This window comes from Anas acuta, chromosome 2, assembly GCF_963932015.1.
Source record: "Anas acuta chromosome 2, bAnaAcu1.1, whole genome shotgun sequence".
Classification (NCBI taxonomy): domain Eukaryota; kingdom Metazoa; phylum Chordata; class Aves; order Anseriformes; family Anatidae; genus Anas; species Anas acuta.
In genome coordinates, this window is record NC_088980.1 from 149,680,140 (window position 1) to 149,697,943 (window position 17,804).

General features: G+C 34.4%; 1 protein-coding gene across 6 annotated transcripts in view; it reads left to right on the top strand.

The window, feature by feature from the left end:
* The window catches only part of EFR3A (EFR3 homolog A), an 82,322-nt gene extending 66,579 nt beyond the window's left edge, over positions 1-15,743 (top strand). For 5 of the 6 annotated variants that reach the window (XM_068672671.1, XM_068672670.1, XM_068672669.1 and 2 more), the window contains 6 exons: positions 830-957; positions 6,575-6,663; positions 10,027-10,075; positions 11,214-11,317; positions 11,928-11,977; positions 12,757-15,743. In XM_068672671.1, coding sequence (XP_068528772.1) covers positions 830-957; positions 6,575-6,663; positions 10,027-10,075; positions 11,214-11,317; positions 11,928-11,977; positions 12,757-12,862 — 526 coding nt within the window. In that variant the 3' untranslated portion in view covers positions 12,863-15,743. The remainder of the gene's footprint in view (positions 1-829; positions 958-6,574; positions 6,664-10,026; positions 10,076-11,213; positions 11,318-11,927; positions 11,978-12,756) is intronic. The other variant, XM_068672668.1, reaches the window with a different exon arrangement.
* Positions 15,744-17,804: the final 2,061 nt, after the last annotated feature.

A 17,804-nucleotide genomic window follows, 5' to 3' on the forward strand; every position in this document is an offset into this window, starting at 1 on the left:
CAGGGCCACCTATAGCAGACTGCCCAGGACTACACCTAGGTGGCTTTTGAGTATCTCCAAGGATGGAGACGATGCAACCTTTCTGGGCAGCCTCTATCAAGTCACATTCACAGTAAAGAAGGGTTCCCCTAGGTTCAGATAGAACCTTCCGTGTTTCAGTTTGTGCCCAGTGCCAGAATATGAGGCACCACTGAAAACAGCCTGATTCTCTGAGCTTTTCAGGTTCTCTCTTTCCCTTCAGGTGTTTATGTGTATTGATAAGATCCTCCCCTGCACCTTCTCTAGGCTGAAGAGTCCTAGCTGTCTCGGTCATTTCTCATAGGAGAGGTGCTCTAGTTCCTTAATAATCTTCTTTGGAGGCTCTCCAGTCCGTTTTGTACTTGGGAGCACAGCACTGGACACTCCAGCTGTGGCTTTACCTGTGCTGAATAGAGGGGAAGGATCCACCACCCTTAACCTGCTGTCAAAATCCCTCCTAATTCAGCACAAGATACCATTAGCTTTTTTTAGGGCAAGGGCACATTGCTGGCAAATGGCAAATACTATTATTCTGCAGTTCTGTCAGAGACCATATTCTCTCAAGATGTAGCACAGTACAGGAACTTGTTTCATGTAACCAAGAATTATTAAGGTAATTTAAAATATTGGAGAGAGATTCATTTCACACGTTACAGGGTCTATATTCATTTGTAAATAACTGAGCACATTTTATTTCTGTCAAACCATCATTGTTGACCCTTTTTGGTTGCTTGTAGACAATGGAAAAATATTTTACTTAATGAACAAATCTCTATTGGTAGATAATAACTTCAAATATATATTTTAACAGTCTTCCAATATCGTTAGAGAAGCATGAAAAAAATTTATTTTTCCTGACAAACAAGATTGCAGAATCATTAGGCGGCAGTGGATACAGTGTGGAAAGATTGTCAGTTCCTTATGTACCACAGGTAACAGGTAAGTGGTGATAAGTGGCAAAACAGCTAAGTTCTAGTTATTAGGAATGCTTTCTTAATGTGTTGTCTGTCAGCACATCAAATAAATGTAGTGTGACTGCTTGGCAACAAAACTTGATCATAGTATAATTTTGTTTTCCTGAGATTCTTTTTCTATCATGAGCTGCTCTGTTATTGCAAACGTATTTCAACTTTGTGTCCTTTTAAGATTTTTTATTTAAATTCAGGAGGTGAGGCACTAAGTTCTTGAGCCCACTTCAACTCTTAGAAGAAATTCGTTTTGCTTTCCAAATAATACCTATAATAATGCAGGTCATTATTTCTGTTTCTATATTAACTTGAGATAGGAGGTGAAGAAGGACTATAAAGTCAGCATACTTGATCCTTTTTATGCAGTCAGTGAATGGAACAGAACCTATCCTTTTGCCATCTGGCCTTCTGCTGACTTGAGATCTTGATCTTAGTCAAGTTCTAAATGAGCAGATGTTATTTTAACCAAGAATGTGATGATTGCCTCCATCGCTAACTTAGTGTCAAGTAACACAATAAAAAGTATGCCTGAGGAAGATTTGTGCTAGTTTGTGCTTCCTACCCAGAATGTGAGAATAATGCATAAGCAACTACGTAGTATTTGACATTCTTGCTTTTCTGCTTTTAATATTTTTTTCCAAAATTCTGTTGAGGAACATATGGAAAATTTGTTTGAAGAATTTGTTTTACTAACCACGTGTGTTTTGTGGCTGTGTTTAACTATAATGTGGCTATGGGCCATTCCAGTCTGAAGCATGGCTTTTTTGCAAAATACAAGTACCTAGCAAGAAAATGATTCCTATATTCTGTAGATTAAACATAGAAACATAGTACACATGGACAGTGAATGTAATCAGATCATGCTTGCAGAATGGTTCAGCTACATTCAAAGACAATGATGTTTGCTGAATCTTTTGGGATAGGTGGGGAGGGAATGAGAACAACTGATGTGGTTTTGCCCCAAGTATTAGCAAATAGACTAGCGATACATTCGGAGACACAGCTGAAATGTCTGTTTTCTCTCCTTGCTGGGTATCTTCTAAAAAAGGGAAAGGTTTGTACTTTTTTTTTTTTGAAAGTACAGGGGTACTGTTTAGATTATTTCTTCTGGCATCCAAAAAACAGTTAACATTGTATTTTAGTACTGGCAGAAGAGGTAGGTACCAAGTAATGAAATGTTGTGTTTTCAGATTTTTACTGTTTTTTTGAGTGAGTGAGAATGGAATGAGAAAGATAGCTTGGTTGGAAAATTATGTTGAAAGTTACGTCAAGCCTCTTCTAGAAAATAAGATGCATTTGTAGCTAATTGACCTTACTAGGATTTACTTGGATACTTTCTTAAAATACATTTCTACACAGGAATTAAGTATGTTCTGACATCAAGAAGGGTTAAGTGAGTTCAGGTGGAAAGTAATACCTGCTTAACTGCTGCTAGGGTGATGAGAAATGCTTGTATTTAATGATAAATGTTAGTGTGTGTGAATCAGATTTGTTTTGTTTCCTTGTTATAAAGTTCTGCAGAGAACTGTAACCAATACTGGTTTCATATCTGTTACTATACCTGATTAGAATCATTAAGCTTTGATCCTGTGGAATATTGCACTTCCGAGGTTTTCACTGAACTAAATCAAAGCCAAAGTGAATATTTTGGAATTCTGAAAATTTTCATTTTGTCTTAAATGAAATGTTTCATTTCTACCATTATACTATAAAGTTACAATACAGTGTTCGAAGTATGTCAATGATTTTAGTAAAAGATAAATCAATTTTGACATATTCCCATGAAAGTTACGGTTGAACTGAAAAAGCTTGTAAAAATGTTCATCTCAAATGTTTCTAGTATATTTAAATATTAACATTTAACAATGACATATAGAGAGAATCATCATCCTCTACCTGTTTGCCTGCTAATTTTTGGTGCTTCCTATCAGTTTGAAAGACACTTTTTTTTGTTCTTGTTCTCTTCTTTATTGGAGGGTGTGGAGAGGTGTTGCAGGGGTACAGTGGGAAAACTGGTATTTAAATGCGCACACATATATATATGTAAATGTTTTAATTTAGCTCTGTTTCCATTAGGTAAAAAAAAACATAAATGCAGACACAAGTCAAAAGGTAAAAATGAGTTGTAGGACATCCCGCTCTCCTGCTAGCTGTGGTGTGCTTGGATAGGATGTTCCCAGTCCAAAAAAAAAGTGCTTTTAGAAGGCTTTTAGACAAATAGGCCAGAAATTGTCTTGTACTTAGTGTGTCATTCTGCTTTTTTGTTTATCTCCTTCCTTATATGCCTGTAGCAGTGTTTGCAGCTGCAAGGTCTGCTTTTGTGCTTGTTCTCAATTTAGAACTCGAAATTATGGTAGCTTCCTATTTTCGTTCCCTAAAAGGTGGTAGGGCGGTAGGTGTCATTTTTTTGTGACGGTACTAATTACCTCTTTGAGTGAATTACAAGATCTTGCTTGAAAGTTGGAAGAAGCTGTCAACAGTTCACAGAATGAATGATTCATCTTACTCTAAGTCTGCGGTAAACTACAAAACTGAGAGTTTTATTAATGAAATATGAAGATGAGTAAATAACAGCACTCACCAGTTTTGCTTTCATTCAATTCTGTTTATTTCAACTTCTAATTCAATCCTTTAACTCAATTTAATTTCTATTTGAGCTATGTTAAGTTAAATAAGGATTTTACCACACATTTTCATGCTCTAATGTTCTCTTTAGCTTTTCCCAGTAGCACGGTGAATTCAGCATAGGGTAGATACTGTTTTGTAAACCAAGAATAAATTCTCTCTGTAGGTGCACAGTTTGTTTTTATTCCTTGCACACACCCATTGTTGCCAGTATTACTGTGGCAGAGTGCAAAATCGATTTTTTTTTTTCCTATCCCTGAGGAAAAGAAAGTTCCTAAAGAAGTAGTTCTGGGCATCTGCATAGATGCAGCTGGCAGCACAGTTCAGGATCTGGCACTAAGCTTGCAATGGCACACTATTCAAAACAAGAAATCACAAAGAGGAAATGTCTGGCTGCATAATATTGTATTATGAGGAAAGGTTTTTTTTTGTTTTTTATCTGCTACCATCCAAGTAATATTGATTGAACTACATAGGTTCTAGATTCTTTTTACTTAGGTTTAGCAATTGAATAGAAGTATATTCTAAGCGCTTATTGTGAATTGAATTGTGAAGATAAAGCACCTAGCATATTGATTTGAAAATCTCTATTTCACTTTAATAGTTACTTTGGTAAGTATATATGTTATATATATATATGTATATATATGTTGAACTTCTAGTCACTTGTGAAAGAGATGAAAAATACAGTAGACAAGGTTACTTTATTTCCTCTCAGCAAAAATGTTTGCTGCACTCTGCACTGTATATCTCCAGTCCTGCGCTCCAGGTAGTGTTTCCTCTATGCTGAGTTTAAGGAAGGTGTTTTGCGCAAGATGTGGAGGCACTGGTCTGATGTTAGAGACAATCAACATCACGTGTAGCTCAGAATCTTCAGGAGGTAACTTCTGTATCATAAAAAATGAGCAAGGAGAAAGGCCGGAGAGAAAGCAGTCAAGATGGTGAAGCAATTAGTAAATAGTGATATTTGGAAATTATCTAGGTTCATGGAGGAATAAACTTTGCTTCTGTTGAGTAATAACAAAATTAAGCCTGGAAATTTCAGCTCATATGCGTTTTTTCCAGAAATTTTGCTTTGGAGGACAAAAAATAACACAGCCCATAGGAAGAACACTTTCAGGGAGAGGGTTGGGGCTAGGGAGGTGGAATGGGACTCAACACTTGACTGGAAAGGCTATTTTCGTTCTTAGCACAGTGCTGTCATTTTAGAGAGCAGTCTGTGAAGAAATGGTGTGTCTTAATCAACTTGATGAAAAGGATGAGGGTCCCTTGACTCTGACTAGGGGTATTGGGGAGCTCCCCCACTGCCTTAGTGCCTCTGGGATCCTTCGTGTGTGTGGAAATAAGCTTTGTATCATATAACCTAACAGCATTGGAGATTGCACAATTTTTTACCCACACAATCCATTGTTATTAGAGAAGAATGGCACTTACTAGGCGAGAACAGTGAGACACCCATTATAAAAATGAGTTCTGTCCAAAATAGTCCCCAAAGTGTGCCTTGTGATGTTTCTGTGTCATTTATAGAGAGAGCAGCAAGATGGCAGCAAAGACGTACATTTGCCTGGTGTTTACCCTTGACTGGTTACGGTGCTCTCCTCTCTGCGTGTGTTGGGTTGTGTACCAGTGAGCCAGCAGGGATTAAAAATAAGTAAATCCTTCAAAATGCCACTTCAGATGCTCGGAGAACTTGGCAAAGATTGCTAAGCTTCAGGTGTTTTTCACTGCACTTGTTCTTCCACTGCCTCTTGATCTGAAAATGGCATTTCATTTATATGACTGTTCTGAAAGTTATTTCTTGATTTATAAAAGCCAAGTACATTCAGCTATGAATGAACTCTTTTTGTGATACTTGCACTGAAAAAGCCCTTTGCTAGAAGTGGTTTAAACAAAGAATGTGAAGGAACCAACATAAATTACCATACCACGGGGGAATTCTACTGCCCTTCTCCTTATTTTACCATCAAGTGCCTGTAGGTGCTTTTAACCCAATACAGTAGAAGTCTGTAATAGTAACGGCGACTTTCCAATGTCTTTATCTCAGCTAAAATCTAAAATGTGACATCAATTCATGGTTTTGTAAATGAGATGCATGAAAGTTAAGCTGTTCTTGTCTCCATTTGTTAGAGGTTCCTCGTGACGTGTCTTTAAATGTTTTTTGGTGTTTCTTATCTTATGTTCCTATATTAAATGTCAGAATGAGAAATGATTATTGGTGTTTTGCTTCAGGAATGCAATCACAGAAAGAAAACCCAACTAGTGATGGATCATTCATTCATAATCTGCTTCTGCATTAATAAAATTATGTTCCTTTTACTATCAGCATAGTTGGACTTATTCTGACAGCTTTTAGGGCAATTGGACTTGCTAACATTTGTAGAAAGTAGGAAGCTAAGATTTTTATTTTTTTTTTCACCAAGTAGATTTTAGACATGCTGAGTGCATTATTTGTAGCAACAAGAATAAGGAAGGGTTATAGTTCATTTCCATTCAGAAATCTTTATTTTCTCTTGTCAGTGAGTCATCTTCCAAGAAGCCCTTTTCTGTTTCAAAATACCTTCAAATTGAGACCTTAACATTTCAATTTCACAGCAAAGATTAAAAAATGTTTATGCTTTTGTAAATTACTCTGCAGCAGTTTATCATCACGTGCTATGCTACTTGTTCATTTGAATAAGATCTCACCTCATTTTTTTAAGTGGTCTTTCAAGGGAAAGTTAGAAGGTTTGGGGATGGGTGGGGGAAGGTACAGTAAAGAGGTTATTTTTCTTTCCTGTTTTAATTATTTAGTCGGAAAGTTAATGCATTATTATTCACAACAATCCAAGTGATAAAACAGGTGATCTAGGGTTAAATAGACATAGAAACAAAACTATCTGATGTGTAGAAATTCTTATAACAGCTGAAACAAGAATAATCGTAAAGTTAGTTATGTTGTTGCCTGTGTTGTGTTTTTTTCATAGATGAGGACAGACTATCCAGGAGAAAGAGCATTGTGGACACGGTTTCTATTCAGGTGGATATTCTACCTGGCAACAACACAGAGGACAAGGTATGAAAATCACAGGATATTTTAAGGCAGCACTTTCAGCATTGGTGTGGAGATAGGGGTGGGAGGAACAACCTTCAAATGAAGTTTCCCCCAAAATTCTAGTATTTAATCATTCTAGCAATGTTAAATGTTTTCTTGATGTGTTTTTTCTAATTCCCATACTTGCAGAAGTGTGTTGTCAAACACGCTGATACTGATCTTGCTGTATGAAAATGTGAATAACTTTTCCATTATAATTTTTACAAATAGTATTGCAGAGCATGGTGTGGCAATACATAAATATGCCGAACTACTAATATTTTATTAGTAAATACTCTAAGTAAAATATTTTCTTTGCATTTTGAGGTATTAAATAAAATTCCTGCATGTGTATCCCTACATCATGTGAAGCATACCTGAAGGTGGTCATCTTCAACATGGGGCTGACAGATTTAAGAATGTCGTTGAGACAGGCAGGTGAAGACTAGGCAGGCTATTTACAACACAGTGTTACAGAATCACACACACAATACTGTAAAGACACGGGAAGGAAAGGAGTGGAAACAAAAGGTTCATGTGTAGGGTACAAGAGCTGATGCTAATTACCTCTCATGAAAACTGTGTTATAATTAAAATCATCCCACATCTTTTGACACCTCATTTGAAGTGTTTCTTAAAATAAATTTCCATTTCTTTCCAGTGAATCTTTCTCAAAGCTCTGGTGATTTATTTGTTTGTTTATTTATGAACCAAATTTCTTCTTGCTACAAAGAAGATTTGCTGTTGTAATTGAGGTGTTTGTGTCTGCAGGTGAATCGCAATTCATCACAATTGTTAGCTTTCTGAAGAAAGTCTATATTCCTAATAAGGATGATGCTCCTTTAAATTTCATGTGTTATATATGACTGAAGAATTCTCTCTTGAATATGAAATTGAATGAGGGAAAATCTCATTTCAGATTTCAAGTGATTAAGTTATTTTAAACATTGATCTGTAGCCATTTATGGCTATAACTATAACTGCATATATAGCTGGATGCAGCAGTTTTAGATGAATTAAAATCTTTGCATTCTCAGTTGAATGCAGTACAGCGTCTTGGATGATGAATTACTGTTTGTATCTTCTAAAAACAAGAATTTTATTCATCAGAAAGACGTGAAATGGAAAATTCTTCCTTTAATCGCTTAACAGTGTCATTCCATTTTTTTTTTTTATCATGCTGAGGGGAAAATGGTATTTTCTGATTCGCTGATTACACCTTGATATCTAATTCAAAAGCATTTGCAAAACTTTCCTTCTGTAATGGTGCTCTGTGATTTTTTGCTAATTATTGTTCTATTATAGTGGCTATTTTGGGCCACTTACAACATAAGATGGCATGCTGTTTGTAGCTTAAGAGCAGGGAAAAAAGTCCATGAAACTGTTAAATCTGAGTCTCTTGCTGTGTAAATTAGTACCTATAATATCCATAACGTAACAACACACAATAAGGAGAGGATAAACTACCTTTGTTGTTGTTTGGTTGGTTGGTTGGTTAGTTAACCTTTAGTATTGATGATATAGAGTATTGTTTCTACACTGTCTGAGGACTGTGTGAAGACTGCTCATCCTTAAAATACTTACTTATTACCATGTACAACACAAACACAGTTGTCAGCACATTTGAAGTTTCTCATTGTGACATGGCTGTAAGTGAATCCCATTTATGAATGTTGGCTGTTCTATAGGTATTTTCTTTTATAAGTGGAAAGCATTTGTGAAAGCAGCTAGTCCTATAGCCAAAAATAATGCTAGTTGATATCAGAAAGTATTATGGCTGTTATAAGAAATCTAAAAGACTGCAATAAACAATATTTACCAAATATAAATCATATAAAAGGTGATTATTTCAAAACCTGAGTACTCTGTCTCTAGCACTATCAACGAATATTTGACTAAAAGGAGACTTTACTGTTTAATCTTTTTTGGTGTTTATTATTTTGTTGCTGTTTGTTATTTTTTGTAGCTTATTATTTCTTTGCTTTTTGTTTATTATTTTGCTGTTTATTTATGTATTCAAAAGTAGAGAATACAGTGCTAGTGCAGTAAAATTTGTTAGAAAAGTATCATTTACAGCTGCACTTCCTCAAATAATGCTTGATATAAAAGCAAAGCTACTATTTGTTAAGGCTTTTTCATTTACAGTAGATCAAGTCAGTGAATTAACAAACAGAATTCAAAGAGTCTTCTGAACCGGGTGATGCAACATCTTGATACCTTACAGATCATTCGTATTAAGTTAAATTAGAACATTATAAACAATTAAAGTTTATAAGGAAAAATAGTCATGCTGAATATTTACACATAGTTTTGAAGAGTTAAAAGTATGTAGGCTAAGCTGAGAAAATGTTATATTCAGCTGTACACCGTTCTCCTGTCACAGCATTCTTCCCTAACATTGTTGCAGTAGTTTCACTGTAAAAAAGGCTTCCTGATACAGAAACACTTTGTAAAGAAATCAAGCACAAAGATCCATGAGACGGAGCTCTGCAGAGAAATGTTCATGCATCTTTGGTAATTTTGCAGCCCAGAGCAATCCCTAATGAATTACATCTACAGAAGCAAATGGGTATTCATATTGGTAAATGAACAGATTTTCTCAGTGCATCAGACATAGTTTGTTATGAAGAGCCCTTTAGCTCCAGTGCTTACAACATAAATACTAAATTTCTTGGAGTCTGTACTGGTACAAAGTTAGTCTAATGCAATAAAAATTTTCTACTCTACCCTCAACCACCAACTCTTATTTTAGTTTCACATTGCTAATAGTTCAACTAGTCTCAGAAAGGACTTTTATTATTCTCAAAAGATGTCTAAGAATCAATACTGAGGGTTACAGTACAAGAAACATAAGTGTATTCCTGACACAAAGGAGAGAGCCACCAAAATTGAAGTTCTTTTCCAAAGTATTATTTGTCATAGAGCATCTTGACCAGAAATTTGGAAAGTTTTCCTTGATCTCACTTCGTTAAAAAAATTCCTCAATAAATAATCATGACTTTTAGGACAGAAACTTCAGCCTGAATGATTATTTTGATCTGTTGTTGGTATCTAGAAACAGGTTTGTAATAAATAAATAAACCAACTGGCTTTAAGTGAGGCTGGTAGTATCAGTTCTCAATATACAAAGATAGTTGCTTGCAAAGAACTGCCAGTCAATCCAATGGCTAAGAATTAACGGACTCTTTTCTATAGAAACTACTGATGAAACTATTAGAAACTTGTAAGGTAAAACATGCTTTGTAGCTATTTTGGCCTTCTGTTTTTTTTTTTTTTTTACATTCCACAGTTTTTTGAAGTTTGTGCCAGTGAGGTCTAAGATATTTTTGTATCTTTTGTCTTTAGGTTAATAATACTGAAGAAATCACCTTTGAAGCTTTGAAGAAAGCAATTGGTAAGATTTATTACAATTGTGTTTAACAGCATACTTCTAGATTACTGTGGAATTACTAGAGAGAACATGTTGCCAGAATAACATAATTAAAATACTATATTTGTTTCTCATCAGCTAGTAAACTGATTTAAAATTTCAACCATTTATTTCTAAATATCTGAAATGAGATTTTGATAATTTTTGTGAGTTCATTCTCTGAAGCTAATGTGACTGAATGAAACCATCTGGAAGTGCCTATCATCTATTAAATTTGCCCTTAACAGACCAAGTTATAAATAACGTGAGATTTTCAAATTCTGTTGAGTGATTATTTGTAAATGAACTTAAATATTTTTTTTTACTTATTAGGAACAGATTTTTAGGTCTTCAGTGCGTTCAGGAAACAGATTGTAAGACTTGAAAAACACTCAGTGTCTGAGTTAGTGTATTGTTACAATTGTATTCGGTGCGTTTAGAGGAAGATTCTTCTGAACAGGGATCCAGCTAGTAGAACTCTGAATTAAAGTTTCCTTATTTCATACTGCTATAAGTAATTACTAATTAATGTCCACCAAAATTCTGCCAAAAACAGGGATTGAACATGGACATTTTAAACAATAATTCAGTCTGACCATTTTCCAAAGCTAGTTGCTGAAGTACTGTAATTTGTTAGATGCCGGAAAGTTCCAACTGTTGTTCACTCAGCCTATGGAGGTGTAACTCACTTTTCCCAAATTCTGATTAAAAAATCATAATAATCCTGCCTTCGTGTCTGTGTGATGCTGGGAGGGAGGATACTCCCTTCTTTTGGAGCTGAACCTGAATGCAGTGAGTGAGAATTGCAGTCTGGAGCCCAGATGATGCAGCAGAAGTAGGGCTGACTGTCCTAGTGATTAAAGCACATAGTGAGAAAGGGGCAGAACTGGCATCCTGAAACCAGCTCTATGAAATTGTATCAGCATTTTGCTTTAGAAGCAGTGACAACTGACAGCTTGTTTGGGTATGGTTGCATCACTTCAAATACAGTGCTTGTTTGCTTCTGCAGTACACTTTGTTTTAAAAACACGATGTAAATGAAGACAAAACACTGAGATTTAAATCATGTGCACTCGATAGGCAAAATTACATTTACATTTTTTTCCTGTTTATTTTTTTTAAGATAACAATGGACTTGAAGAACAAGAAAAAGAAAAAAGGCGTCTTGTGATTGAAAAGTTCCAAAAAGCACCATTTGAAGAAATTGCAGCACAATGTGAAACCAAAGTGAGTTTCTGTAATATGTTACACTGTAGTGAAGATACCAGCATACGCATTTATAGAGACATGCTGCCTAAAGATGATTTATGATATTATATCGTTGCTACTGTTGTTGCTAAATAATAGCATTCATTTCTTTGTCTTCAGCTATTGTCTCCACAATAATAATTATCTATGTTGGGAAATTCCAGTTATTCCAGTTTAAAAGTACATTTTTTGTTGTTCCTACACCATTTGGAAAGGACTGGAAATCTTACACACTCTTCATCTCAATGTTATCCTTACTGTCTTTGAAACCTAGATTCACAGTCCACCCCTATTCCATCCCAGGATAAATGGAGCAGTATTTATGTCATTATATGTCTTGAATAATTAAATGTGTAACTATCTTCAACAACAAAATCTGCTATATAATTCCTTATATTCCAAGGCAGGCTCACTCAATTTCACATGCCTCTTCAGGGTTCAGAATTCTTGGAGCAGTGGGAAATTAAATCTAAATTGGAAATGCTGCCTAGATTTGCCATGTAGCAATGTGAAACAAACTGAGTATGGCCTGTCACATTCATTTTAGCTTTGTTGAAGATGCAGTAATTATTATTTTTTTTTCCTCCAGGCAAACTTGCTTCACGATAGACTTGCACAGATACTGGAACTCACCATTCGGTAAGACTATGCAAGAAGAATATTGTGAATGAAAAATGAGTTATAAAACTGTTGTGATTACGTTCCGGTGGTCATGTCACAGTGTTCTTAAACACACGTAATAGGCAGAAGATAATTGACTTATCTGAAAACAGTAGTCTTAAAGAGTCACTTTGACTTTCTTGTTGTTATTTTGAATCTTTTAGGTAGTGGAAATTATCCAGGAACCATGCAATAGCATAAATCCTACATCTATAAATGCCTCTTCAAAGTTTAATTGCTCACTTGAAATTTTTCAAGAGTTTATCAAAGAGAACATAACTGCCCCCTGACTGGCAATATGAAGAGCTTTTATGATGTTATATTACATTTTAACAAATTTGAAATATTTTTATACTTGTGTTCTTAGATTATTTTTATTTATCTCAGTGGTATTAAGGAATGTTGTTGTCTTCCCAGAGCTACATTTGTTTGAGAAAGTAATTAGAAATTGAACAACCAAAGTATTACATGACATTATTGTAGGGAGCTTGTGCACATCTTTGGTGCAGCCTAAATAATATTTGTAAGTAATAAAATGCAGTTTTCTAATTCTGTAACATCAATGATATGTTTAGTTAGAAAAGAGCACCATTAAAATTGAGGCATTATAATGTCGTTAGAATTTCAGGAACTGAATAAAATACTGAGGGGAAAAAAAAAAGATCATTTTTGTTTCTTAGATATTAGTGTATAAAGTTGTTAGGAAAAAAAAACAACTATCTGTATAATTATATATATTGATTGTTCTTCTCATGCAGTCCTCCACCTAGCCCCTCGGGAACCATGACCGTTACTGCTGGACATGCTCATTACCAATCTGTTCCAGTCTATGAGATGAAGTTTCCAGATCTTTGTGTGTATTAAGTGTCTTCTGAAGTCTGCTGGAAATTATTTAGAGTAGAGTACAATAGAAAGAGCAAGATGAGTTTTCAAATTTTATTGTTTTTCATTTAAGCTAAATTTAAAATAATGATGAATATGAGCCAAAACCAGATTACTTTAGCCAAAGTCTTGAATCTGTGCTGAGTTATTTTTTTCTGTCATATAATTTGTTAGGTTTTCATTTAACGTTTCTTCATTTTCATGTTTCAGTACATGTACAAGTCAGATATATAACATGTTTTGCCATGTATATGAATAGTTCAGTTATTCTAGGAATCTGTATTTCTGTAAATTCCTTTAATTTGTGTCAATGTAATTGAAGAACCTTATTTTCCTTTTTATTTTTTGTTTCCTCTCCTCCTCAGTCATATATCTAAATGCTTTTGGCTTGCTTCATCTTAATATATGTAACAGTGGAGCGCTGGACTAGCTCCCTTTTGTTCCTGCTGTTACAGTTAGTTAACTCGTTTATTTTGGAATATATGGAGAAAAGAAAAAACAACCTTACATGTGTTCAAGTACAGTAAATGAAAGAATGGACACTTGTTAAGTAGTTTTAATGCATAACATATTATGCTTTTTAGATATATATTCTAAACATGCTCCAGTATATGTCCCGTGTTTCTTGCTGAGAGCTACTGCTTTATGTAAGAGAGGAGAAATCTCCTCTTGAAACACTGAATTGTGCAATATTTTTCACGTCTTAAAGTGTATAGTTTACAGACTGTACTTTTGAAAATGCAGTAGTATTTTACTCTGTTTTAGTATAAATACGTGAGAAATATATTTAGTATAGCAAACAATAAACTGAGGGCATTTTAAATCATAAATACAGAAAGTACAATTATATTCTATGGGATGTTTCTTTGTCATTTATTACAGCTTTTTTAATGATATTTTAGAAATTGAAAGAAAAATGGATGAAACCGTTTAAAGACCAGGAATTTGTTACATGTGTTTTCAAGCAAAAGCATTTTTTTTAGAGATGTATCTGTTTGTCTGGTTTTGTTTCGTTTCTCAGATCTTTCTAGATATAAGGAAAATGTGCTGACTTTCATAGGTTTATGTATCTGAGCATACTATTCAAATGTAAATAAAACTGATACAGTAAATCAGTGAGCTTTTAATGATAATTGTCAAGGCTGTCTTTGACTCACTAAATTCTGCAGGTAAAAAGAAAATGCAGGAATAGTTGATGCTGTGAATCGCAAGCTGGAAGTCTCTTAGTCTATCTGAATCTGAAGCAACACAAACATGAACAAACAGTCTCAAATGTCAGACATTTGAAGTAGCCAGCATTTATATAAATGATGATCAGGCCACCAACTAAGTGATCTAACTTTACTTAGTCCTGCTTTGAGCCGGGGCTTGATTAGATGACCTTCAGAAGTCCCGATCTAAATTAATCTATGATTGCATAAGTCTACGAGCTGAATGGTTATTTTTTGTCAAGTAGGCCAGCTAATTTGCTGACTGTTTGGGGCATTTGAAACCTACTGTAAAACAGACATGTAAGTTTTTGAACTGTAGTACAGTACGCATTCCACTAGACTACTCTCAAATGTGACAACAGCGAAATTTCAGCTACTTAAACCTATGAGATAACATGCTGATACTTTCAGAAAGCATTCGCAAAACTCAAAAGGTAATTGAGACCTTCTTTTCAGTTTAACAGTGAAATCACAGCTGTTAGTGGATGACGAAACAGCCCCTTATCTACAGCATTCCGTTGTGATTTTTACTGCTGCAGCGTATCAGCCTGATCAGACCACAGTCTACACATAATTAGGACTCGTTGTCACTCTAGCTTTTAGTTTTCACTTTTTTTTTTTTTTACGGTAAAATGTAATAGTTTTTTGGCCTATATAAAGAGTGTAATTTTTTAAAGAGTAAATCTAACCTAGAGTTACAATGTAAAACACTTATCCACTCTGTCATTTTTAAGAATAACACTGTGCACTTTTGTACAAAAAACAGAGTCTAAAGAATCAGAAATAAAGAATGTACTTCTGTTTGCACTCTTGCAGTATGCAGACTGTGCTGTAAATACTGGATTGTTTCAGTGATTGAATTCTGTTGCATGAATGCTGCATGTGAAAATAACTGAATTCAGCATTTCATTTTCTGTTCTGTTTATGAAGTATCATTTATGCAAATCATAGGTTTCCATGTTTTCAATGTTCAATCTAGATTTGTTTGGGAAATGCAGGTGTTGTGCAGGTATTGTGCAGGGACTGAAGAGCTTGTAACACTCTGTGATCACATGATATTTAATTTCTTCCTTTCTGGGAATTCAGGGAGTCTGTAAGTTGATAACTGGTTCACTCTGGCCATTTTAGACAGCTGGAAGATGGGAGTCACTGTAAAATGTATTGTTTTGAAAGCTATTTTAATACGATGATGATGAATGAAACCAAATGAATTAAGAGTGCTGTTTTACAACGATGTTGCTTTGTTTCACTTACCTCTTTATGTTCTTGACACAAGTTGCAGAACTTAGAACCTCTTTTCTCTGAACCTCTACCGGCCCTGTATTATCTGCAACACATTGAGTAGTGTCACAGTGTTTATACATTGGTATCCAGTTCAAATGTATTACAGCTTTTGCCTTGAGTTCTTTCCCATGGTGTCATTTTGAAAAATTACGGCTTTTGGTAGTGGGTCACTTTTGAAGTAAATGAATTCCTTGTTAATTTCAAAAAATAGAAATAGGCTGTTGTCCAAAATCAGAGTAGGGCTAATATCTCTGTTGTTCTGATGGTCATATATTCTGTACTGTATGTAATGAACCAGTTCAATAAATGTAAGAACACACTGTGCAATCTATATTTAAGCAATAAAATAAACCAAAATTTAAAATAAATCTTCTTGAAGTTATCATCTGATTTTTAGTATTTTCAGTTAAAACTTAAATTTTGTTTTGCATTTAATCTAAACTTCATTTTACACACCTGTTTTTCTGCAAATGTAAACAGCATTTTACATCTACAGCATTGTTAAACTACTACTTATATTTACTTTTGAACTATTACTACTGCAAAAACCACCAAAATTTGAGAAAGCAATAATTCAAAAATCATTTCCCTATGACAAATAAGCTCCAAGAAAAGTCATGCTTTTTCAGGGCTGTCTCTCTGAGGTATCATGATGTCCATTTCAAGGAATGATGCAAGAGTTTTTGAAGATCTGTATTCTCCCCACAGGTACCATTTTACAAACCATGATGCCATCTAATAGGTTTGAGTTTCTGTTTGTTACCTTCTGTTTTTGTAGCCTTCTCTTACTTACAAGAAGAATTTACTTTCCTGTTGTTATTTTACTTTGAGGAAGTTGGGACCTTCTCTTGTTCATGTAAGATATATCTTAGATATAGACAGGATTATATATATTTTTTTTTAAAATTTGTTCCTCTGTTCTTCATTTTTGCAGTCATTAAAATTTGGAATATATTTATAAAATGTTAATAGGGTAGGCTTGTTCTTTCTGTTTGTCATTATGGCTTATTGTGGATCTCAGAACCTTCTATTAAGATGCATGGTCAAGTTTTTTTCTTGCTCAGGTCAGTCAGAGCAGGATTTTGATGCTTGATACCTCAAAAAAATCCAGGGAAAAAACATTAACTACACGTGGAAGGTTCTCAATTCTTTGGTGGTGGTGGTGGTGGTGTTTTTTTGTTTTTTTCTTTTTTGTTCATTTGTTTGTTTTTAAATCATATCTAAAGAGAAGATGTAGAGGTAAAGGCGAGATTCTGTAACTGTACCACATCAGACCAGTCAAGGGGAAAAAAGTCTCAGCCCCATTTAACACTCTGCAACTGTAACACAAAACCAAGACTTGTAATGGGCTACCTTCTGGGTTTTGGAGGAGTTCGTAATCTAAGCAAAAAGAGATTTTTGCCTTTGAATGAAAGACTTAACTCATTCGTTCTTCCTAATTTTAATAACATTGTGTTGGAGATGTCCAGTACACCTGAATAGTATTGTCTTTCAAATTTTCCAAAGATGTTTGAAAGTTTTCCTAAATTATTTCAAATTTTTCATAAAATCAATTTCCTAAGTCTTTGTTTCTGTAGCAGGTTACGGACAAAGACTATATGCTTAAAAATAAGTAAATTGGTATCTAATGAAGTAAATAATCTTTTTAAATGAGCACATAATAATTAGTTGTTTGCTTTGTGGATGCAATTTAGTTTTGGCCAAGTATGTCCCAAATCTTTTAAAACTGTAGTGTAAAGTTACAGTGAGAATGAGGGAAGAAAAAACCTATGATAGATTTCTCCCTCATTTTGTTCCGTTTATTTATTTTTATTTTTGGAGCTGATCTCTGAGAATGAATATAGCTAATCATAGCTAGACTTACTCTTTATCAACACAATTTTTATGGTAGCAATTATAGAACAATTTCAAAGTTATTTTTTCCTGAAATGAGATACTGGAAAAAAAACTCCCACAGCAGTTAATTACAACATCACCTAAATAACAGCATATTTATAATGTAATCTTTGTTACTTGATTGATTCAAATGATCCATCTCTATCTCTGAATTAAAAAAAATGACATATTTCAGTGAATAAATGCTTGTGTTGATTGTATAACCATGAATGTAATCCTAGTTTCTAATAATTAGCTGTAAGGGATTTTTTTTTTTTCTCTTAAGTGTGTATTTTAAATGCAGGCTTCAGAGCAGCAGCACTTTTTTCATCAATCAGAGAAATGAGACTGTGATTTTATAAAGTAGTGATGCACTTAATTCACTTGTTTAAAGGCCAATTTTTCCCGTTTCAGGTAATTAGCCATCTGACCTTTTAATTATCGTTTTTACTTCTAAATGCTCTGAAATACAAAAATAGTTCTCCATCAGTATGATAAAAGGCTGATAACTCAGAAGTTCCGATTCTGGATTGAGTAAATGTATCAGCTTGGTG